Below are 25201 nucleotides of genomic sequence, written 5' to 3' on the forward strand. Positions count from 1 at the left end.
CTCAACCTTTTCCATTCTTTTTTTTTTCTTTTTTTATACAGCAGGTTCTTATTAGTCATCAGTTTTATACACATCAGTGTATACATGTCAATCCCAATTGCCCAATTCATCACACCACCATCCCCACCCCACCGCGGCTTTCCCCCCTTGGTGTCAATACGTTTGTTCTCTACATCTGTGTCTCAACTTCTGCCCTGCAAACCAGTTCATCTGTACCATTTTTCTAGGTTCCACATACATGCATTAATATATGATATTTGTTTTTCTCTTTCTGACTTACTTCACTCTGTATGACAGTCTCAAGATCCATCCACGTCTCAACAAATGACCGAATTTCGTTCCTTTTTATGTCTGACTAATATTCCATTGTATATATGTACCACATCTTCTTTATCCGTTCGTCTGCCAATGGGCATTTAGGTTGCTTCCATGATGTGGCTATTGTAAATAGTGCTGCAATGATCATTGGGGTGCATGTGTCTTTTTGAATTATGGTTTTCTCTGGGTATATGCCCCGTAGTCGGATTGCTGGATGATATGGTAATTCTATTTTTAGTTTCTTAAGGAACCTCCAGACTGTTCTCCATAGTGGCTGTATCAATTTACATTCCCACCAACAGTGCAAGAGGTTCCCTTTTCTCCACACCCTCTCCAGCATTTGTTGTTTGTAGATTTTCTGATGATGCCCATTCTAACTGGTGTGAGGTGATACCTCATTGTAGTTTTGATTTGCATTTCTCTAATAATTAGTGATGTTGAGCATCTTTTTCACGTGCTTCTTGGCATCTGTATGTCTTCTTGGAGAAATGTCTATTTAGGTCTTCTGCCCATTTCTGATTGGGTTGTTATTTTTTTAATATTGAGCTGCATGAGCTGTTTATGTATTTTGGAGATTAATCCTTTCTTCCGTTGATTCGTTTGCAATATTTTCTCCCATTATAAGGGTTGTCTTTTCATCTTGTTTATGGTTTCCTTGCTGTGCAAAAGCTTTTAAGTTTCATTAGGTCCCATTGTTTATTTTTGTTTTTATTCTATTTTACCCTAGGAGGTGGATCAAAAAAGATGTTGCTGTGATTTATGTCAAAGAGTGTTCTTCCTATGTTTTCCTCTAAGAGTTTTATAGTGTCTGGTCTTACATTTAGGTCTCGAATCCATTTTGAGTTTATTTTTGTGTATGGTGTTAGGGAGTGTTCTAATTTCATTCTTTTACATGTAGCTGTCCAGTTTTCCCAGCACCACGTATTGAAGAGACTGTCTTTTCTCCATTGTATATCCTTGCCTCCTTTGTCATGGATTACTTGACCATAGGTGCGTGGATTTATCTCTGGGCTTTCTATCTTGTTCCATTGATCTATGTTTCTGTTTTTGTGCCAGTACCATATTGTCTTGATTACTGTAGCTTTGTAGTATAGTCCGAACTCAGGGAGTCTGATTCCTCCAGCTCCATTTTCTTCCCTCAAGACTGCTTTGGCTATTCGGGGTCTTTTGTGTCTCCACACAAAATTTAAGATTTTTTGTTCTAGTTCCATAAAAAGTGCCATTGGTAATTTGATAGGGATTGCATTGAATCTGTAGATTGCTTTGGGTAGTATAGTCATTTTCACAATATTGATTCTTCCAATCCAAGAACATGGTATATCTCTCCATCTGTTTGTATCATCTTCAATTTTTCTCATCAGTGTCTTATAGTTTTCTTCATACAGGTCTTTTGTTTCCCTAGGTGGGTTTATTCCTAGGTATTTTATTCTTTTTGTTGCAGTGGTAAATGGGAGTGTTTCCTTAATTTCTCTTTCAGATTTTTCATCATTAGTGTATAGGAATGCAAGAGAGTTCTGTGCATTAATTTTGTATCCTGCAACTTTACCAAATTCATTGATTAGCTCTAGTAGTTTTCTGGTGGCATCTTTAGGAGTCTCTGTGTATGGTATCATGTCAACTGCAAACAGTGACAGTTTTACTTCTTTTCCAATTTGTATTCCTTTTATTTCTTTTTCTTCTCTGATTGCCGTGGCTAGGACTTCCAAAACTGTGTTGAATAATAGTGGTGAGACTGGACATCCTTGTCTTCTTCCTGATCTTAGAGGAAATGCTTTCAATTTGTCACCGTTGAGAATGATGTTTGCTGTGGGTTTGTCGTATATGGCCTTTATTATGTTGAGGTAGGTTCCCTCTGTGCCCACTTTCTGGAGAGTTTTTACCATAAATGGGTGTTGAATTTTGTCAGAAGCTTTTTCTGCATCTACTGAGATGATCATATGGTTTTTATTCATCAATTTGTTAATATGGTGTATCACATTGATTGATTTTCATATATTGAAGAATCCTTGCATCCCTGGGATAAATCCCACTTGATCATGGTGTATGATCCTTTTAATGTGTTGTTGGATTCAGTTTGCTAGTATTTTGTTGAACATTTTTGTGTCTATGTTCATCAGTGATATTGGTCTGTAATTTTCTTTTTTTGTGATATCTTTGTCTGGTTTTGGTATCAGGGTGATGGTGGCCTCATAGAATGAGTGTGAGAGTGTTCCTTCCTCTGCAATTTTTTGGAACAGTTTGAGCAGGATGGGTGTTAGCTCTTCTCTAAATGTTTGACAGAATTCACCTGTGAAGCCATCTGGTCCTGGACTTTTGTTTATTGGAAGATTTTTAATCACAGTTTCAATTTCATTACTTGTGATTGGTCTGTTCATATTTTCTATTTCTTCCTGGTTCAGTCTTGGAAGGTTATACCTTTCTAAGAATTTGTCCATTTCTTCCAGGTTGTCCGTTTTATTGGCATAGAGCTGCTGTAGCAGTCTCTTAGGATGCTTTGTATTTCTGCAGTGTCTGTTGTAACTTCTTTTTCATTTCTAATTTTATTGATTTGAATCCTCTCCCTCTTTTTCTTGATGAGTGTCACTAATGGTTTATCAATTTTGTTTATCTTCTCAAGAACCAGCTTTTAGTTTTATTGATCTTTGCTGTTGTTTTCGTTGTTTCTATTTCATTTATTTCTGCTCTGATCCTTATGATTTCTTTCCTTCTGCTAACTTTGGGTTTTGTTTGTTCTTCTTTCTCTAGTTCCTTTAGGTGCAAAGTTAGATTGTTTATTTGAGATTTTTCTTGTTTCTTGAGGTAGGCTTGTATAGCTATAAACTTCCCTCTTAGAACTGCTTTTGCTGCATCCCATAGGTTTTGGATCATTGTGTTTTCATTGTCATTTGTCTCTAGGTATTTTCTGATTTCCTCTTTGATTTCTTCAGTGATCTCTTGGTTATTTAGTAACGTATTGTTTAGCCTCCATGTGTTTGTGTTTTTTACGTTTTTTTTCCCTGTAATTCATTTCTAATCTCATAGTGTTGTGGTCAGAAAAGATGCTTGATATGATTTCAGTTTTCTTAAATTTACCGAGGCTTGATTTGTGACCCAAGATGTGATCTATCCTGGAGAATGTTCCATGCGCACTTGAGAAGAAAGTGTAATCTGCTGTTTTTGGATGGAATGTCCTATAAATATCAATTAAATCTATCTGGTCTATTGTGTCATTTAAAGCTTCTGTTTCCTTATTTATTTTCATTTTGGATGATCTGTCCATTGGTGTAAGTGAGGTGATAAAGTCTCCCACTATTATTGTGTTACTGTCGATTTCCTCTTTTACAGCTGTTAGCAGTTGCCTTATGTATTGAGGTGCTCCTGTGTTGGGTGCATATATATTTATAATTGTTATATCTTCTTCTTGGATTGATCCTTTGATCATTATGTAGTGTCCTTCCTTGTCTCTTGTAACATTCTTTATTTTAAAGTCTATTTTATCTGATATGAGTATAGCTACTCCAGCTTTCTTTTGATTTCCGTTTGCATGGGATATCTTTTTCCATCCCCTCACTTTCAGTCTTTATGTGTCCCTAGGTCTGAAGTGGGTCTCTTGTAGACAGCATATATATGGGTCTTGTTTTTGTATCCATTCAGCAAACCTGTGTCTTTTGGTTGGAGCATTTAATCCATTCATGTTTAAGGTAATTATCGATATGTATGTTCCTGTGACCATTTTCTTAATTGTTTTGGGTTTGTTTTTGTAGGTCCTTTTCTCCTCTTGTGTTTCCCACTTAGAGAAGTTCCTTTAGCATTTGTTGTAGAGCTGGTTTGGTGGTGCTGAAGTCTCTTAGCTTTTGCTTGTCTGTAAAGCTTTTGATTTCTCCATCGAATCTGGATGAGATCCTTGCTGGGTAGAATGATCTTGGTTGTAAGTTCTTCCCTTTCGTCCCTTTAAGTATATCATGCCACTCCCTTCTGGCTTGTAGAGTTTCTGCTGAGAAATCAGCTGTTAACCTTATGGGAGTTCCCTTGTATGTTATTTGTCGTTTTTCCCTTACTGCTTTCAATTATTTTTCTTTGTCTTTAATTTTTGCCAATCTGATTACTGTGTGTCTTGGTGTGTTTCTCCTTGAGTTTATCCTGTATGGGACTCTCTGTGCTTCCTGGACTTGGGTGGCTATTTACTTACCCATATTAGGGAAGTTTTCGACTATAATCTCTTCAAATATTTTCTTGAGTCCTTTCTCTCTCTTCTCCTTCTGGGACCCCTATATTGCGAATGTTGTTGCATTTAATGTTGTCCCAGAGGTCTCTTAGGCTGTCTTCTTTTCTTTTCATTCTTTTTTCTTTATTCTGTTCTGCAGCAGTGAATTCCACCATTCTGTCTTCCAGGTCACTTATCCGTTCTTCTGCCTCAGTTATTCTGCTATTGATTCCTTCTAGTGTAGTTTTCATTTCAGTTATTGTATTGTTCTTCTCTGTTTGTTTGTTCTTTAATTCTTCTATGTCTTTGTTAAACATTTCTTGCATCTTCTCGATCTTTGCCTCCATTGTTTTTCCGAGGTCCTGGATCATCTTCACTATCATTATTCTGAATTCTTTTTCTGGAAGGTTGCCTATCTCCACTTCATTTAGTTGTTTTTCTGGGGTTTTATCTTGTTCCTTCATCTGGTACATAGCCCTCTGCCTTTTCATCTTGTCTATCTTTCTGTGAATGTGGGTTTTGTTCCGCAGGCTGCAGGATTGTAGTTCTTCTTGCTTCTGCTGTCTGCCCTCTGGTGGATGAGGGTATCTGAGAGGCTTGTGCAAGTTTCCTGATGGGAGGGACTGGTGGTGGGTAGAGCTGGGTGTTGCTCTGGGGGGCAGAGCTCAGTAAAACTTTAATCCACTTGACTGCTAATGGGTGGGGCTGGGTTCCCTCCCTGTTGGTTGTTGGCCTGAGGCAACCCAACACTGGAGCCTACCTGGGCTCTTTGGTGGGGCTAATGGCACACTCTGGGAGGGCTCACGCCAAGGAGTACTTCCCAGAACTTCTGCTGCCAGTGTCCTTGTCCCCACGGTGAGCCACAGCCACCCCCTGCCTCTGCAGGAGACCCTCCAACACTAGCAGGAAAGTCTGGTTCAGTCTCCCCTGGGGTCACTGTTCCTTTCCCTGGGTCCCGATGCGCACACTACTTTGTGTGTGCCCTCCAAGAGTGGAGGCTCTGTTTACCCCAGTCCTGTCGAAGTCCTGCAATCAGATCGCACTAGCCTTCAAAGTGTGATTCTCTAGGAATTCCTCCTCCTGTTGCCAGACCCCCAGGTTGGGAAGCCTGACGTGGGGCTCAGAACCTTCACTCCAGTGGGTGGACTTCTGTGGTATAAGTGCTCTCCAGTCTGTGAGTCACCCACCCAGCAGTTACGGGATTTGATTTTACTGTGATTGCGCCCCTCCTACCGTCTCATTGTGGCTTCTCCTTTGTCTTTGGATGTGGGGCATCTTTTTTGGTGAGTTCCAGTGTCTTCCTGTCGATGATTGTCCAGCAGCTAGTTGTGATTCTGGTGTTCTCACAAGAGGGAGTGAGAGCACGTCCTTATACTCCACCATCTTGGTTCAGGGCCTTTTTTTCTTAATATATAATTTATGATTCATTAAAGTGAAGCAGGGGCTTCCCTGGTGGCGTAGTGGTTGAGAATCTGCCTGCCAATGCAGGGAACACGGGTTCGAGCCCTGGTCTGGGAAGATCCCAAATGCCGCAGAGCGACTAGGCCCGTGAGCCACAATTGCTGAGCCTGTGCGTCTGGAGCCTGTGCTCCGCAACAGGAGAGGCCACGATAGTGAGAGGCCCGCGCACTGCAATGAAGAGTGGCCCCCGCTTGCCGCAACTGGAGAGGGCCCTCGCACAGAGGCAAAGACCCAACACAGCCATACATACATACATACATACATATATACATACATACATACATACATACATAAATTTTAAAAAAATGAAGCAAAAGCTTTGTTGACGTGATCTAAGCACAAACTTGAATCTCCATTCTTCTTTTTGGAAACTCTGCTCCATTTTTAAAAAGAACTTCTCAGTACCCTCAGGCTCTTCTCAGGACTCCCGCTCCCCCAAGGGCAGTGCTTTCTCTTGCCTCCCTCTTGTGGGAGGCTGCTCTGTCCTCCACAGCTTCAGATCTTTGGACTGGGGTCGGTTGGTGATATTCTCTCTCTCTGCTGCTTCTAAACAATGACTCTTCATACTTGTACCAAAACCTCATGCCATCCGCTTCTGTTATTCTTGAACCCATTGTCACTGTCATCTGCCATCATCTTGACTGATTTGATTGATAAAAGAAACTTTAGCTTTGTCTCCTTGACACCTCCTCTACTTCAGCACTCTGCTTACCTGAACACACCTTTGTCCTCGTGATAACCTGCGATCATTCCACCTTGGAAATCGTGGGCTTTCGTTCCTCACCCCCTGACTGTAACCCCTGCCTATTGAGCTCTTCCCCTCACTGCCACCTGAACCGGTCTTGTCCCTTGACCTCCCCTCCCTGCTATTTTCTGACAGTTTATCAGTCCTTCCTGGATTCACTTCTTGTCCTATGTGGCTTAGGTTTAGTCAGTTCACCAAGAGTTCAGGCCCACGTGTCCAACCTGGGTTATTACAGTAGCCTCCTGCTGGTCTCATCTCTCTAAATTCTCTCCGTCCAGTTCACCTTCCACTTTGTCGGGAATGATTCCTGTAGGTCACAGATCTGACCTGAGGAGTCTGGCTCCACTCCCAAACCTCCGCGTGGTCTTCCAGGCCTGACCCGAGGCCTGCTTTCCCAGGCAGCCCTCCCGGGGGTGGGCTGCCCTCTCCACACGGGACTTGAGCGCTGTACTCTGGTTTTCTGGAGGGGATGGCGAGCTTGGTGTGCCACGCCCACAGGCCACAGGGGCACACACACCTGCATTCCTCCCCTGGCGCCTGCACTCAAAGGACCTTGGCTAAGGCCCTTGCCTCCACTCTTTCCCTCCACCAGCCCCGGGTCCACACATGCAGGGCCCTGCTGTCCAGTTGTCTTCCACAGTGAGAAGATCACCCACCTCCACCGCCTGTCACCTGACCTCACCCAGCGCCATTCTGAGGGGAAAATGGAACAAGGAGAGCAAAACCTTTGTTGGCCTCTTGTTTGCGCTGCTGCAGTATGGGAATAAGGGCGTGGTTGTTACTTTCAGTTTTGCTCCTCTTTCCTGATCACTGGACACCTGGCAGCTCGACACAGGCACTTTGCTTTCTGGTTAACATGGCTCCGCATGGCCTAGAGAGTGAAACCAAACTCCATTGTGTTGCACACGAGGCCTTCATGGCGTTTCACCTAGTTGTGTTTTTATTCTCCTTTTCAACTCTCCCTTCTTTGCATTTTACACTATCCAGTCAGAATTACTTACAGTTTCCGAATATATCATGCTTGTTGTATGTCTGTGGCCCTAGCAGATTTCTGTTCTTTCTGCCTGGCATTCTCTCCCCGCCTTGCCTTCTTGGTGAGCTCCTGTTTACCCACCTAAAGCCTGCTCACGTGGTACCTCCCTCCACCCTTCACTCCCTCTGTGTCTTATACCCCTCAGTCCTGCACGTCTTATACTCCCTGGGAGTTATTTGCTTGCCTTTGAACTGTTTCTCCACAACTGGGCCAGATAGTGCTTGAGATGAATGACTGTGTTTTGAATCATCTTCCTGTTGGTGACTCTTACTGCAGTGTGTGCATGTAGGAAACACTCTAGAAATGTCTGTTGAACTGAAATGATTTATGCATTATGTCTGTTTTTTCAGAGCTTCAGAAATGTTCTGGTTGAAAGAAGCCAGTTTTGAAAGCATTTTTGACTATTAGAAACATTTTGACCAAGATATTTCTAGTAAATACAGGAAGTTTTGTGGGCTGTAGATGAGGCCTTTGAGTGCCCTTTCCATTCTTTAAATTTACACATAAGAACTTACTTAATAGTGAGTCTTGAGAAGGTAAGCTATAAAATATGTGGAAGTCCTGGCATGAACATTCTGTACCATTTAATTACAGATTTTATACTACATAAATTGCCTGTCAATACTGAGGTTTTAGGAATAAAGTCTTATAGGGTCCAAATGGATTTCCCTTTCCTCTTCAATGTATGCATTTTTCTTGAAATTAAAGAAAATTTTCATACATATTAGTTCATATATGTATGTTAGTCATTTTAACCTTTAACCTAGTCTCAAGAGTGCTAAATTGACACTAATAATAAAAAACTCTGGGCTAATTTGGTATTTTTTCTGAAGATCTCAAAATACACAATTTAAGAATCAGACAAGGGACTTCCCTGGTGGCACAGTGGATAAGAATCGGCCTGCCAGTGCAGGGAACATGGGTTCAATCCCTGGTCCGGGAAGATCCCACATGCCATGGAACAACTAAGCCTGTGTGCCACAACTACTGAGCCTGCACTCTAGAGCCCACGAGCCACAACTACTGAGCCTGTGTGCCACAACAACTGAGGCTGCACTCTAGAGCCCGTGTGCTGCAGCTACTGAGCCCACACACCGTGACTACTGAAGCCCACATGCCTAAAGCCCATGCTCCACAAGAGAAGCCCGTGCCACAATGAAGAGTAGCCCCCACTCGCCACAACTAGAGAAAGCCTGCACGCAGCAACGAAGACCCAATGCAGCCAATAAATAAATAAATAAATTTATTTATTTATTTATTTATTTTTTAAAAACCCATGGGATTTCTTTTAAAAAAAGAATCAGACGATCTTTCTTCTATACCTGTGAGTTACTATGTCAACTGGAATTTTCAAAGTAATAACCTCTAATTCAACAGGTTGATTGATTATCTGATTATCAGTGATGTTTCAGACAACCATATATCTGTGTGTGTGCCTGTGCTTGTGTGTGCGTGTATAAAATTAGGGTAAAATATTAGTTTCAAAACGTTTGAGCTCAGTTGATAATGTATTGATTTGATAGACCAAAAGTACTTTAATTATATTAAACTTCTTATATGCTCAATTGGCAGTTTATTAAAATATAAAACCCATAACCTATTTCCAAGTGTTACAATTGTTCTATAAAGTGGTCATTACATTTACCAGACCTAGCTACTTTACAAAGCACAAGGCCTTGTAGTTCATCTATTTATTTAGAAAGCAAATTCATTTTCATTATGATCTCTTTTCATGATGTGATGATTTCCTTCTTAAACAATGAATGAGACCCTTTAAGGTGGTTCTCCAAATGATAGAGAAGATTTGAATAGGCTGCTGTTATTGTGTCTCAAAGGCAATTTGATATCCTTGAAAGTGAGTACATGTTCCCGTGTCTTATAAGCAATTTGATATCCTCGTACGTAAGTGTAGATGAAGGGACTGTCTGAGCCGTCCATTTAGTGCATAGGGTCGCGTGAAAGAAGAGACGGCCCGTGCCCTCGTGCCAGTGACCCCACCCCCAGCCCAACTCGACTGGCTAGAGCTGGTGAGCATGTGCAGTGGGGAGGGGAGGATTGAGCTTGGCAATTTCAAGTGTAAATTACTTTGTTGGAAAAAAGGAAATTATATTAATGGCAGCGTGCTTTAATTCATTGCTGTCTAAGTAGTTTTTGATCATCAGTCCCTGGTTTTGTTATTATTACATGAAATTATTTATCAGTTCCTCATACTTTAAGCCCTACAGCCACAAAGTGGCTGCTGTTGTTTGCTTCATTTAGTCTTCATGACCAGTCCTGTGACTCTCACTTTGCAGATTAGTAAACTGAGGCTTAGCTTAGAGGTTCCCATAGAAGGAAGTTCTCAGCACTTCTGATGCCCGTGTTTCCATCCTCATCCCGCTCTCCAGCCTGGCGAAGGTGCTCTCTGCGGTTATTGCTGTTTTCCTGTAAGAACAGTCACCTGCAACAGACTGTCCTGGAACATGGCTGACAAGAGTCCCTGGAGGAAAGTGCAGGTGTACGCTTTGATACAGGCTTTTGATCAGGGTTGGGAAGAAGGGGGTGTGAGCCAGAGAGAATAAAATTTGGAGTTGGGGGAGAAGGGGGCTCATGAGGGAACATGTGTGCGAGAGAGTGTGTGTGTATGTGTGTCTGTCTAACACATGCACACAGATGGGAATGGGATGGGAGGCGGGACTTATCATGTTAGGTTTAGGTATGAAGTAATATGGAAATGGAAATGTCAAAGACAGATAAAATTATTTCCAGACTAGAAAGTCGGTTGACTGATTCCAGTATGTTCCCAGCCTGCTCTAACATTATTGCCTCCACATTTAGTGTGTAGTGTGCCCCACCCCCCCTTCTCCAGGAAATCCTTTGTTTCACAGTAGAGGTGTAACTCTATTTATCATTGTAGAAAAAACTTGATGTATCAGGGAAGTACACTGTTTAAAAAGAACCTTTTGAAAAAAAATCTTGTTTTCAAACAAATAACTCATTTTTCATTTTTATTATATTTAAAATATTTATATCAACACCAGTCATTTTTTAAAGCCCCTTCTGTGTTAGTGAATCATATTCTTCCACTCATTAGTCATGCGACTGCTTAAGTCAAATAGCCTTTGCTAGATTTCTGTTTACTTCACTTTAAAAAGGGAAGTGGGGCAAAAATAGACATGCTCAGATTCCTTCTAGTCATAAAATGCTCTGCGGAAAGTACAATTCATGTGACTAAATCTTTGTTCTGTTCATTCAAGATTTTCCTCATTTTTGTACCAGTCTTGTTTTGTGTAGGCAAAATATATACAGATAAACATTTTAAATGCATTCCCAGTAAAATTTGCTAGGAAGTTAATGTATACTATTTTATATCATATTTTATCTGGTTTTATATTATATTTTAAATTCAAGATGGATTTCATAGGAAAGCAGTTCAGTGTTGTAGATTTTATAGGAAAGCTCAGTGTTGTCAGTATTGAGCTGTAAACTCAGTACTGACATTGCTACTGTACTGATGTCAATGGGGACTAAAACTTCTGTATTTTATTTATTTATTTTTAAAATTATTTATTTATTTATTTATTTGGTTGTGCCAGGTCTTAGTTGCAGCATGCAGGATCTTTACTTGCAGCATGTGGGATCTAGTTCCCTGACCAGGGATCGAACCTGGGCCCCCTGCATTGGGAGCACGGAGTCTCAGTCACTGGACCACCAGGGAAGTCCCAAACTTCTGTATTTTAAAATCTATTGGTAAACAAATTCCTGGAAAGAAGAAATTCCTAATATAATAATATTAGTCATAAGTGAATGAACAGTAAAAATAATTGAGCATTATGAAACATATATTCGTATCGTTGCAATAAGAACTCTTAATTAGAAGGCACGTAAAAGGTTTTTAAAGCACGTAATTTCTGTTAGAAGATTATATACTTAAAGTGATGAAAATTTTCTCTCCCCTTGCAGTTTCTTGTGCCATACATGTAAACAACCCCAGAATGAAGGTAGAATACCCCCAAACATTTTGATCTTTGAGGGATAAGATATCTAATATCGTTAAGCCATCTTGGATTTCTTCAGAGGCAGGCTATCACGGTGTAGATTGTCATTCCCGATTATCCGATCATAATGATCTTTATCTCTTCTCAAGTGTGACTGCACCTGTGGTGCTTGATTATTTAGTTGCTTGTTGACATCTTAAACTCCTGTTATAAATGCTGTGTTCATTCACCCTCTCAATTATGGTTCTTCATTTGTATCCTTCAGTCCTCAGCTGAAAGGACGTCTGAGGCGTCTCCTAAATGCTCTTATGTAGTGAGCGCACTCGGCCTGTTTCTTTAAAGTCACATTACTCTGTGTATTTCCTTTCTAGCAGCCATCACAGTCTAGAGTTGTTTTGCTGGTCTCTTTTCCCCCTCATTGATATCTGACACTAGGATACATTCTCACTGAGGGCAGAGACCTTTTCTCTCCAATTCACTGCTGCAACCGCAGTGTAATAGGGCCTGTATAAATCTTGGATCAACGTTGAATGACTTAGAGAACTGTGGTTCAGGTGTTGGACATCTGATTTCTGCCACTTCTCTCGAATCATGGTCCCCTGACACTCCTGACTTGTCTCCAGATGCAGAGCCTCCTTCATGTTCTTACCTGTGCCTTGCTCGTGCAGTGGTCTGCGTCTCTTGCCTGAGCTGTGGCAAAGCCTCCTAATGGAGGATAGACTGTATCCTCCAGCGTTCCGTCCCCGTGTACAGTCTATCCTCCAGCGTTCCGTTTATCCTCCAGCTTTCCGTCCCTGTGTAAAGATGTGTTGACTCCTTGATGCTTGTAGGTGGAAAGTTTAGACCCCTTAGCACAGCATAGGGACCGTTTACAGCCGGACCCCAATCTGATCTCTCTGGGCTCTTCATTCCCTGTTGCCTACCACGCGTTCACGCTTTGCTACCCTTCCTCCAGCCCCTGATTGCCGAGGGCCTCTGCACCTGCTGGAAATGTCCTTTTCCTCTCTTCTCTCACATAGAAAATGCCTACTTATTCTTAAGACCTAACTCAGATGTCCACTGTTCTGAAATGCTTCTGCTGATCGAAGTTAATTTCTTTATTCTCTGTGTTCATTCGTAGAGCACTCTGCTCTGGCTTCTGTCACTTATCACACTGTATTGGAATTACCATTTACGTTCGTCTCCTCATTAGACTGAACATCTTAGGGACAAGGACCATGTTTATATTCCCAACCCTGTCAGAGAATTAGGGACCGAGGACAGCATCTCCTGTCGTCTTTTTAGGTATGTTCCCCTTGCTGCTTCCTCAGCTTAGGGTAACACTAGGGCCCTTCATTAATGAGATTTTTTCAACCTAGTAAATGTCACATTTTGTTCTATAGTTGAATTTTCCTAAGTGTTTAACACATTAACATTCAAGAAGAAATAGAACAAAATAGAATCAGCCTTAAGTCCTTTATAGTCATCCCCGTGTATTCAAGCTGCTATCCAAAGTGGGAACCTGAGGAGTAGGGGGTGAGATGGAGTGCTACTGGAATTTTATAATTTTTTCAAAGATTTCCACTCTAAGGAAATGTATGTACTTTGGGAAAAAAGATCCAAAGCCCACAGCTGCAGCTCTGGGCTCAAACAATTTATGTCAGTTTCACATAAACATTTATAATACCTGACTATCTCTTATTCATTGCCTTTGTGAGTACTTTAAACCTCGTGATAGTCCTGATAAGTAGGAAGTACTACCGTTTGCGTCCCACCTCATTTTATAGAGAGGAAAGCTGAAGCACAGTTTAACAAACTATAATCAATTAGCTGCCCATAGTGATAGAAAGAATTGGGATTAGCACTCCTTTCTAAGGTTTTAGAAATAGTGAAAACACCAAAAATGGATCTTGCAGTAGGAGATGAGGATGTACAGGAGTCGTCCATAAACCTGAGTGAGGGGGTGGGCAGAGACTGGGGGACTTTGGGGGACCTCTGAGAATGCAGCAGCCATATTTGTCTATTGCAAATCCTGGCGAGTGAAGAAGCACTAGGTCCCAAAGGAATTAGGATCAATTGGCAAAATTTATTCATTCATGCAACAGTTGTGTCGTGTCTCCTATACGGCAGGTGCTACTACAGTGAATAACAGCTAGTATTTCTCCCACGCTTATCCTGTGCAGACACGGCTCTAAGGCTGTGGTGTGCATTAACTCTGCAGTTCTCCCAACAGCCGTGTGTTCAGTGCTCTTACTATTTCCATTTCACTGGGGTCACAGTGGTGAACAAGATGCTCCAGTAAGAGCCACAGCCCAGGAGCAGCCAGTCCAGAAGTGGGATGCGGGCTGTGGCGTGTGAATGGAGGCACCGTGGAGGCACCTATTTCCTCTTCCGGTACTCAGAGATACAGCTGTTAGAAGGAGCATTACGCCAGTGTCTCCATTTTCTAAGTGTTTGAGTGATTCTCACTTACATGTGACTTTATTTTAAACCTCACCAGTCAAATTCTTCTGATTGGTTAAATCTTACCCTAAATTTAATAAAACCCTGTAATGGGAGGATGATTTCTAGGTGCCCAGATTAGAGCCAGTCTATCTTTAGCTGCTAGTATTTGACCATATATTGAAATTATGGGCTAAGAAGGTGAGTGGGAAAGCAGCATGGTTCATTATGAATTTTCGAAAGATTATATGAGTAATTTTACACTATATAATCAGAATGATTGCTCTAATAGTTTATTAAGTGATTTACGTATATTATTTCAACTAGTCCTATGAAAGAATCATAATTTTGTGATGAAATCTTTGAGCTCAGTTAATCTTAAACAAGATAGTACTAAAATATTTTACTTAAAATGGAATACTATATATGTATATATAAAGTATCTTCTGTTGCTAGGGGGGGAAAACAGTGTTTTTGGAATTGATTAGGCTGTTATGAAATTGTCTTTTGTCTGTTGTTTAAAATCAGATGACCACATTTTATAACCTGTAATTGGTTGAAAAGAATCAAATGTAACTATTTCCCACCCAGTATCTCACAGCCATAACCAAGTCCACCTACATCATAGTGCCATTGCCATTTACACTGACTCCTAAGACGTCTGCTGTGACATGACTTGAGACTCTTTTCTGCTTTAATGCACTCACAAAGATAAAGCCACAAGACCTCTATCTCATTCACATGTTGAAGTATATTTTAATTAGCTTTCTCATACTCCTGGCCTCTCCCTCCCATGTCTGCTCCCTACACCTCCAGTAATAAAACTGCGATGACATTTAAGTTAACTGGAAATTTCTGCCTAGAGCCAAAACGGATTTCCAGTCCTCCAAGGGGTGAACATATTTTTGAAAGAAAGAATCTACAACCAGATGTCTGTTTAAGGTTGCCATTTTGTTCATTTTAATTAAATCATCTATTGTTTGTAACTTTTTTAGAGTCCTTGTCAAAGTCTGTCTTTTTTCTATTTGATTTATTTTGTGAATGTTAGTAAATGTGCAGAACACTCATCTCATCAGCAGTAGTGAAATTACCCTCTCTGCCCTTAGGTTTCTTTGCGTTTGTCACTACTCGCCCTGTTAAAATGCTTCAGAAGAATCTTTTATGTAGAAGATCATGTCAGAACTCAGTTATAGACCTTTCAGGTCCTGTAACTTTTTGAACTTAATTAACTTTAACAAATAAAAAAATTCACATGGTTCAAGCTCCAGGAGTCCAGAAGTAGTGCAGGAAGCTGCACTCTTCTCCCTCTGTCTCCTAGCTGCACAGTCTCTCCCACAGGAGACAAATACTGTTAATTTCTTCTTTGTCCTTACACAGATGATTTATGTATAACTAACAGAAAAATATCAATATTTTTTCTTCCTTTTTTATGCTGTTCTGAACCTTCCTTTTTTCATTTAATAATAAATCTTGTAGATCATTTTATATCAGCGCATAGTGTTTACATTTCTAGTGTCTCCGTGATGTTCTGTTGTGTGGATAGACTGTAATTGATTTAATCTGTCCTCTATTGACAACTAATAAGTCTCTTCCAATCTTTTGCTCTTTATAAACAATGCTGCAATGGATAGTTTTTAACCTGTTTTTCATGGGTGTGATTGTATATGTAAGACAAACTCCTAAAAAGTAGGATTGCTGGGTCAAAGAAATTGTGCATTTATAATTTTCATAAAATTTATGAGATTGTCCTCCATTGAGGTTTACTAATTGATACTCTCCTTGGAAATGTGTAAGAGTATCTATTTTTCTACATCTTCACAATGTGTTTTTCTAAGTGATAAGTGAAAATTTATATCTCATAGTTTTAGTTTACATTTTCCTTACAATGAATGAGATCAGGTACCTTTTCATATGCTTAAGAGCTATTTGTATTTTTCAATTGTGTATTCATATTCTTTGCCCATTTTTCTAATGGAGTATTGGTCTTTCTTATTGATTTGTATTTATTTATTAAGAAAATAGCTTTTTGTGATATAATTTGTAAATATTGTCTCTGATATTTTAATGATTGTTTTATAATGATCATCACTGCATTTCTGTAGGTGTGAACAGTTAATGAGTATAAAAACAGAAAGGGCAGATAGATGTCTTTAGGGAGATACTGTGAGTCCAGCTACTTGGGGCAGAGACAGGCATTAAACACTCAAGCCAATGAGTGTGTGTGTGTGTGTGTGTGTGTATGTCTGTCTATCTACAAAAATATTGGGAGAATGGAGGAACAGTGTTCCTTTCCTGGAACCTAGAAATGCATTTCCTTCATTTTGACGACTTCATCTATACTTTTTCTAATTTCTGCAGTGAACTGTATAAATTCAAATTGAGCTTTACAGAATATCAACTTATAGTTTAGTATCTTAACATTTTACATTTTTCATTAAGTAAAATGCTCTGACTTTCTCTCATGTCTTCTCCCTCTTCCACCCCTCTGGGAGAAGGAGCATGTTACATCTTTAAGACAGTGCCATAAAGGTTGATGAAAATATAAATCATATTCTTTAGTAATTATCCATTAGCTCTTTATGTGCATGGGAGACTTCCATTTATCACAAGAATTGCTGTAATTGGAGGCTTTTTTGTGCTCTAATTTCCAAAATATTAATTTGGAAGTCCTTTTTCTTTTCTGTGGTAAAAGTATCTGAATTAAGAAGGACATCATGGCTCTTAGTCTGTGAGGCTAATATACATGTTCTATTTATTATAGGCAATATTTATATTAGTGACTTTGTCACTTGTGAGATGTATTTAATGATCTCTATGTAAGTAATTTGTTTAAAAGAATATTAGCATATTTTAACTGAGTTCAAAAAAAGGTTTTTTTCAAGGAATTATTGAAACATTCATTTTTACACATTTAAAAGTTTCTAGCTGAAAACGTACCCATTGCACAGGGGAATACCATTAAATAACAAATAGTTCTAAATGGTTAACAATATGGAGGAAAAGGGTGATCATTAAAATGCTGTTATTAAAATATTATGTTAATACATAAATACATTGTCAGTAAGGGTGGTGGTTGAATCTAAAAAGATTCAACATCACCTCACATTTATATGTGAGGTGATGTTGAATCTATGCAAATACATTAACATTACTCTGAGTATTTGATATACTTGTGATTCACGGAGTAGATTTTATTTTTTTATTTTTTAAGACGCTGGGAACTAAAGATGTTGGCAAAGAGCAGTTCTAATTGCTAGCTTGAGAATGGTTGTGTCAGAAATGAGGAGAGTTATTGCCATGTGGATGCTCTCAGGACTTTCTCACCCTATTCCAAGCACAGGTTGGCATCTGTTCTTACATTTGTACAAGCAAAAAAAAAAAAAACTTATTCAGAAGCTAGAATATAACTGACAGAAGCTTGTCTCTAAAACTATAAAAATCTGTAATTTACTTTCAAATAACTCATTTGTGTTGCTGCTAATGAGAAAACCTGAGATTCTTCGTTGCATATTTGTTTAAGCTTGTTAAATTATAGTATTTACAGATTCTCAGCTATTTTATACTGATTTATTGCTGAGTCAGGATTTTTTACTTTACGAAGAGGCTAAAGAGAGGTCTCATTTGTTAAAAGATAAAATGTTTAAAAAAAAAAGAATAAAATGTTTTTGTGATAGGGTGGAAGTGTTCACAATCAAATCTTCATAGATGTTCATTGGCTTATAGTAACTAATATCTACTAAATAAATGCTAAATAACTAATATCTACTAATCTGCTTAATATGAGCCAGGCCACATGCTGTATTTCTTTTGTATTATTTTATGTAATGTTAACAAAATCGAAAAGGTATTTATTAGCAGCTGCATTTTACAGGTGAGAAAATCAACCTGAAGACTAGAGCAGTTGTATAACTATCCAGAGTCACACAGCTAGGAAGTATCTGAGCTACAATTAGTGCTACTTGCTGTTCAGAAAAATAAAGAAACATGAAATTCTCAGGCCATTCATTTAAATTATCTTCAGTATTATAGACAGCGATAGTTTTTCTTAGCTGCAGGGAGTTAGGGATTTTGTCACAGCACAAGTAAAGACAGAGATGTCTTAAGTCTTAACAGTGAGACCATCCTGGCTACATTTCATCAGGGATGTGTCCGAGAACAGTAACAGTTAAGGTTGCATGGGAAAAGGGTCATATGCTTCTCGTACTCTTCCACCAGAACACCCCTAAGACATAGAAGCGTGAACTCATATTTCTGGACTAAGGGGACATGTTAAATCATAATTCTTTCCATTGCAAGTGACAGAAATCCACTCAAATTAGCATGAATGGAAGGGGAAGGAATTTATTGACTCCCTTAATTGGGAATCTAAGGGCACAGCTAGCTTTAGGCACAGCTGGATCCAGTATCTCAAACTGGCTTTCTCTCTCTCTCAACATCCCCAGGACAGGCTCTAACTAAAAGAGTTCCCCAGAAGTACTTATAGGCACCCCAGTTTGAGGGGCACAACAGAGACACTGAGAACCCGTCATGGGGGATTGAGAAGATAAACCAAATGAGGAAGAAGCTGAAGCAGAAAGAACAATTCAGAGACCTACTGTAATCACCTTTTTGGTAGTAGCAGTAGGACTCAAGGAAAAAAGATAAAGATTTCATCTTGCCAAAGACCTCCCATCTTCTGCTGTATCTGTACATTTGTCTTGCCTTCTCTTGTTTGGATCCTAAAAGGACCTAGAGACCATCAGAATTTTTAAAAACAACATAGGCTTGTAAAGATGAGTTTCTCCACTGTGTTTTCAGCTCTTTTCATTATCTTTTGGTTTATAGATCATTGGATAAACAATAAAGTGGTTGCTGTGGGATCAGCCTTTTTAGGTGATGGGAGAAATATGACAGATAAGATTTCTCCGTCCCATCCTTCCGGGGGATTCTGAGTTTAGGGAAGAAAATACAGATTTTCCTCTGAATAATTTTCCTTTTGATTGAGCTTCTGCTTATTAAAGTTGACGTGATAAGAGTTATTGAAGAGATTTAAGTGATTGAACATTCTTGGTTGAAAGTATCTTAATTCACATATTCAACAAATATTTACTAAGCACCTACTAAGTGCAAGGCACTGTTCTAGAGATTTGAGGAGCCCAACAGTGAACAAAATAGACCAAAACTACTTCCCCATGGAAGCTTGGGATCTGTCAGGGAGAGGCAGACAGTGAACATATTAAGTAAATCATATGGACTGTTAGAGGCAGGATGGACTTTGGAGAAAGATGTAGACTAGGGGTTGCTCATGGCAGGGTGTGGGGCTTGGAATTTATATAGGGTGGTCAAGGTGGGCCCCATTGAGAAGGTAACCTTTGAGCAAGAATGAGAAGGATATATGGGAATTAGCTAAGTGGGCATCTGGGGTAAATCTTTCTAGGGAGAGGGAGATGGGGACTTAGGTTCAGCTGTCATTGTTTGAGTGCTGCTGCTGATAAATAGATGACATAGCCTGATAGAGTCGCAGGGTGCCCAGAGGCAGTTCACCTCCTAAGTCTCTTTTCTTTCACCATTTTAATTGTTAAAAAACCTGGAAGAATCTTCTAGTCAATAGAGTAGTGTGTACTTTATTTTTTTTATATTTTACGTTATGTTATTTATTTTTTATCTTAGTTTAGTCGCGCCGCACGGCATGCGGGATCTTAAGTTCCCCAACCAGGGATCCAACCCGCGCCCCCTGTAGAGGAAGCGTGGAGTCTTAACCATTGGACCGCCAGGGAAATCCCAAGTAGTATGTACTTTAATTCTTTTGGGAATGGAGCCTGGGTTGCAGTCATTAGAGGAACAAAATAACACGTGTGCTTCTCCTTTTCAGTCTCTTCCCCGCTCAATTCTTATTGTGGTATTATGGCTTAAGTCATCAGAGATTTTTTTTTTTAAGCTAACTAATAATCCCTAGCAAAAAGTGAGGAATTTTGAATATCAGAAATAATGTAATACAAGTACCTCTGATATATCTTTAAAGTCAGAAAACTGAGAGTCCTGATTTAGTTAATAATGATTATTACTCAGATTTTGACATAATGTCACACCACATATTAAGTACCCGTTATGTGCAAAGCCCAGGTACAAATCATAAATCCTGTTCTTTTCCTTGTGTAATACCAATTCATAAATACTCATTTTGGCCAAGTTAAAGTAGAATGTTACCCGTCCGTTTTCTCAGGGTTATTTAAGCGTCTGGATGCTACATTCCCAACACTCTGCTCATCGTGTGCTGTCCCTTCCATACGTCTTACCTCATGTCTGCTTCAGTCCTGCTCCATCACTGACCTTGTCTGAGGCCCTGGGGCACTTCCATGTGCTTCACTCCTGCTCTGTCACTCACCTTGGGGTACCCCAGACATATTAGTTAGCTTTCGTGAGCCTCAGTTTCTCCTGTAACATGGGTTGTAGTTGGGGTTAAATTGATGGTTGCCTGAAGGCTTAGCACTTAGCGTCCAGGGCAAGGCTGCTTCAGAGGTCCAGGCCAAATAAGATGGTGTTTGGATTAAGGGATTTACAGTGGAGATAAAAGGAAGAGAACTTAAGTAATAAAGAGAGAAAGTTACATCTGTGAGAATAATGATGGATTGAATGTGGGGGTTGATGGAGAAGGAAATGTCAGTACAGTTTAGAAGATGTGAATTAATATTGTGACTGAGGTTTAACCACAAGGCCTCAAAGGAAATTAGAATGAACAATCTCAGTCCATCCCTCTGCAGGACTGCATTTATTTTAATTTACTGAAATTGGCTGAAATTTACAGAGGAGTAGATTCTGTGCTATCTGCTTCAGTAACACTTCTGTATATATTTATCTGAAGGTATCCGTTTGAAATTTTAATTTGAGAAGGTAGCTTAATGAAATTTTGTGCTTAAATGTTTTATTTGAATTTTAATTGGTAGAATCTGAAGAAGATTCAAGAAATGGAGAAGAGTAACGAATCTAACACAGACCTGGAGGAGCTGAAAAACGCTGACTGGGTGAGCTAGCTGGGTATTCTCTCTGTTCTGTTTAGTGTTGAAGAAGTCGTATCATGTTTTTTAAAATGCTGGTCTATCTTAAGGACTATAGTATGAAATGATATTATACCAATTTGAAAACCTAACCTTACATTTGAGGAAATAGCTATTCCATTTTTTAAAAACTATCTAATTTTATTAGAACCACCACAATGTCTCTGAGAATTTCAGTGTTTTAAAATATTGATCTTTCTAATTATATTAATACCTTAGCATCCTCTTATGTGAAAGTCAAAGTTTAAGCTCTGTTTCAGGATATAGTGAAACTATAGTATAGTACATTCATTTATCCAATGAATAGTTACTGGATTAGGGCCCTGGGGATGCAGAATGAGTGATACGTTACAACGTTCTGCCCTGGTGAAACAGAAGATAGATTTCTAGAACAGATGATTGCAGTGTATTCATGTGACTCACTGACTATCTACTGTTTTTCCAACATGGTACTAGATCCATGTAGGAAGGCACATTTTAGGATTCTGACTTTTCATGTTAAGGATACTGGATAAATAATGACATTAAATGACGGAATGGGAAAAGATACAGATTTGGAGGTATGAACGAGTAGCCTTTGACCATGTTAGATTTCAATTGTCATATTCTTTTCTAACAGCTTTATTAAGGTGTAATCTACATACAACAAGCTGCACATGTTTAAAAAGTACAGTTTGATAAGTTTGACATATATGCATACACATTCACACCTGTGAAACAAACCATCACCATAAGAAAACAGTGAGCCTGTCCATCACCCCACGTCTCCTCGTATTGCTTTGTAACCCTACTTCCTGCCTCCCTCCTCCCTAGTTTCCAGGCAACCAGTGATCTGCTTTCTGTCACTGTAGATTAGCTTGCATTTTCTACACTTTTATGTAAATATAATCACATAGTATATACTGGGGTTTTTTTGGCTTCTTTTATTCAGCATAATTCTTCGGAGATTTCATCCATGTCGTTGCCTGTATCATAGTTTATACTTTTTATTGCTGAGTAGTATTCCATTGTATGTAAGTACCACAATTTGTTTATCCATTCTTCTGTTGATGGTCATTTGGGTATTTCCTGTTAGCAATATTCTTAATTTATGGACGATATCTTTCCTGAGATATTTGGAATGATATTAATCAGGAATATTTAAGAGTAAGGTTAAAAAACAAGTAGCCTACATTGTCTTATAAGCTAGTATTGTCACTTTAGAATAATATTGATTATCAGTTTCCTTTGCATAGTGTTGCTCTAGGTGTATGTCATCTTGGTTAATAAATTTTTTTTTTTAATTTATTTTTGGCTGCGTTGGGTCTTCGTTGCTGCACGCGGGCTTTCTCTAGTTGCTTCGAGCGGGGCCTACTCTTCATTGCAGTGCATGGGCCTCTCATTGCAGTGGCTTCTCTTGTTGCGGAGCAAGGGCTCTAGGCACGCGGGCTTCAGTAGTTGTGGTTCACGGGCTCTAGAGCGCAGGCTCAGTAGTTGTGGCACATGGGCTTCGTTGCTCCGCGGCATGTGGGATCTTTCTGGACCAGGGCTCAAACCCGTGTCCCCTGCATTGGCAGGCGGATTCTTAACCACTGCGCCACCAGGGTAGCCTGGTTAATAAATTTTTTAACTTGTTTTCCAAGACATTGAAGCCAGATAAATAACTCCAGGTGCTCAGAAGTTAGCCAATAGCTAGTATAAACTTGAACCAAAAATTTAATTAACTGTCTTAAGGCAACCTCATCTAAAACAGTATGATCACTGACAAGAGACGTACTATCTCCAAAGGGAGTTACATTTGCCTAGATCACCAGCTTCTTTTTCATAAGATCATGAAAATGAACTACCTAGAAAGATTAGAATGAAATGAGGAAGGTATGAGGAATAGTATGAAGGAGAATTAGAATACGTTTAATGGCAGAATCTATACATCTCAGAATCTTTCAAGTGTAATAAGGGGTAAATGATAAAATCTCTGGGAATACGTACAGTGACAGTTGTCCATTATTTTATATAACTGTGACTTAGTTTCTGGAAAGTCATTTGTAAAATTTTTGCCAACAATAACATATAATGAACTGGCTGTATAAGAGTCTGTTTGAATCTTTCTATAAATTATAGCAAAAGATTCTAATGTGAGTAATCATCACTAATTTATCTGTTTTGAGAATTCAAAGTTTCATATGTCAGGTTTTCTTAAAGCCTGAGGAGGTGAAGAGAAGAGACAGTATTTTAAAAATGAGATGGTATTTGAATTGGATCTTCAAGGAATGAGCAAGAGAAGTTGAGACGAGCATTCCCAAAGGAGAGATCTAAATATTTTAGGGATTTATATTAGGATATTTTTAATGGCAGAATCTAAGAACTTGTCTTAAATGTTAATATTTTAGAAGATGTTCTGATGGCTATACCACAATATTAAGTACCTCAAATCCTTTTGGGAATAAGAAATGGTATACATTTTTTAAAAATCACAAATCGTTTTTTGAGGACATTTTTGAGAAGTTCAATCAGTTATGTAGGCAATTCTTATGAAATATGTCACTTGATTTTTAATAAATATATTATGTAGCTATTGAGCCACTTATTAATGTTTAACAATCTATAATATTTCAGTTAAATATCATATTGATTTTTTCTTTACTGAAGCCGAGAATATGATAGCTTATAGGCATGAAAATAAAAGGGTTAAAGTATAATAATATTAACTCATTTAATATATTTTAAATTATAATAAATATTTCACATATATTTCATTTTCTTGAAGGGCAGGCAGAGCAACTTGCTATTATTCGTAGATAAGAACATTGATATTAAATTAATTTGTGCAGAGATAATAATAACATAAAAATTGTCATTTTTGAGCATTTTCTATGTGCAGAACACTATACATCAGCTCTGATCATCTCAACAAGTTATAAAGTGCCATTTTCTTTTATTGATGAGGAAGCCAGGGTTCAGAAAGGGGAAGCAACTTGCTGGATGTCAAATAGCAGTAGATGGCTGTATCAGTTAGCTGTGGTAACAGTAATGCTGCGTAACTGAACACTACAAAGTACCACGGCATTAAGTGGTAGCATTTACTCAGCTCATGAGTCTGCAGATCAGAGTGGTGGCTCTACTCTGTGCATCGTCCTTCTCCTGGATAATCCTGCCAGTGTGCCTCGTGCCAACCCAAGCGTGATGTTGTCATGGCAGTGACAGGAGCAGAGTGACAAGCCATTGTGCGTTTGTTGTTGAAGCCTTTGGTCATGTCGCATCCACTAAAATTCCAGTGCCAAGCAAGTAATAGAGCCAAACCCAAAGTCTAGTGTGAGAAACACTCACCTCTTCAGTGAGCAAAGCCACCTGATAGGTGGAACATGAGGGCCTGAGGAACTGAGGCCATGGATGCAGGTAGCACAGGGGGTGAGTTAGGGTTTTATCCAGGTGTCCCCGCAGTTAGAGCTGGTGGATTCTCTGCTGGCATCCTACCTGCTTTTTAGTACCCTAAAATCTAATTTTTAAAATGTTTTTCTTTGGTTTGCTTGGTGTTTTGTAATCCAAGCTCTTAATATTTTCTTTACGACTATAGGTCTTTAGAAGAAACTAGTAAATTTATTCATGGATGTCTCTCCACCCTTGGCTCTTTCAGGCTCGATTCTGGGTGCAGGTGATGAGGGATTTGCGGAATGGAGTAAAACTCAAGAAGGTCCAAGAGCGGCAGTACAACCCTCTGCCCATTGAATATCAGCTCACCCCTTATGAGATGCTAATGGATGACATTCGATCCAAAAGATACACTCTGCGAAAAGTGATGGTAAGTAACAAAGAAAACTGTTAATGGACTCAAGTGGTTGTTTTTCGGTAATCTTATTTGTTGAAAATGTTCTTCTCAATATAGAAAAGTTGGAAAATATAGTAAGCTCACAGAAAAGTTACAAATGTGTAATTCCACAACCCATGGCTTCAAATTTCTGTCTACTGTCCTTTTCTTTAAGCCTGAACAACTCCCTTTAGGGCAGGGTTACTAGTGATGAACCCCCTTAGTGTTTGTTTGCCTGGGAATGT

General features: G+C 39.2%; 1 protein-coding gene across 5 annotated transcripts in view; it reads left to right on the forward strand.

Moving 5' to 3' along the window:
• SPIRE1 (spire type actin nucleation factor 1) overlaps positions 1-25201 on the forward strand; it is a 212091-nt gene that overhangs the window by 143045 nt on the left and 43845 nt on the right. For all 5 annotated transcript variants that reach the window (XM_036874926.1, XM_036874930.1, XM_036874928.1 and 2 more), the window contains exons 5-6: positions 21062-21139; positions 24786-24950. In XM_036874926.1, the coding sequence (XP_036730821.1) occupies positions 21062-21139; positions 24786-24950 (243 nt within the window). The remainder of the gene's footprint in view (positions 1-21061; positions 21140-24785; positions 24951-25201) is intronic.

The sequence above is a fragment of the Balaenoptera musculus genome, chromosome 14 (genome assembly GCF_009873245.2).
Source record: "Balaenoptera musculus isolate JJ_BM4_2016_0621 chromosome 14, mBalMus1.pri.v3, whole genome shotgun sequence".
Taxonomy (NCBI): Eukaryota; Metazoa; Chordata; class Mammalia; order Artiodactyla; family Balaenopteridae; genus Balaenoptera; species Balaenoptera musculus.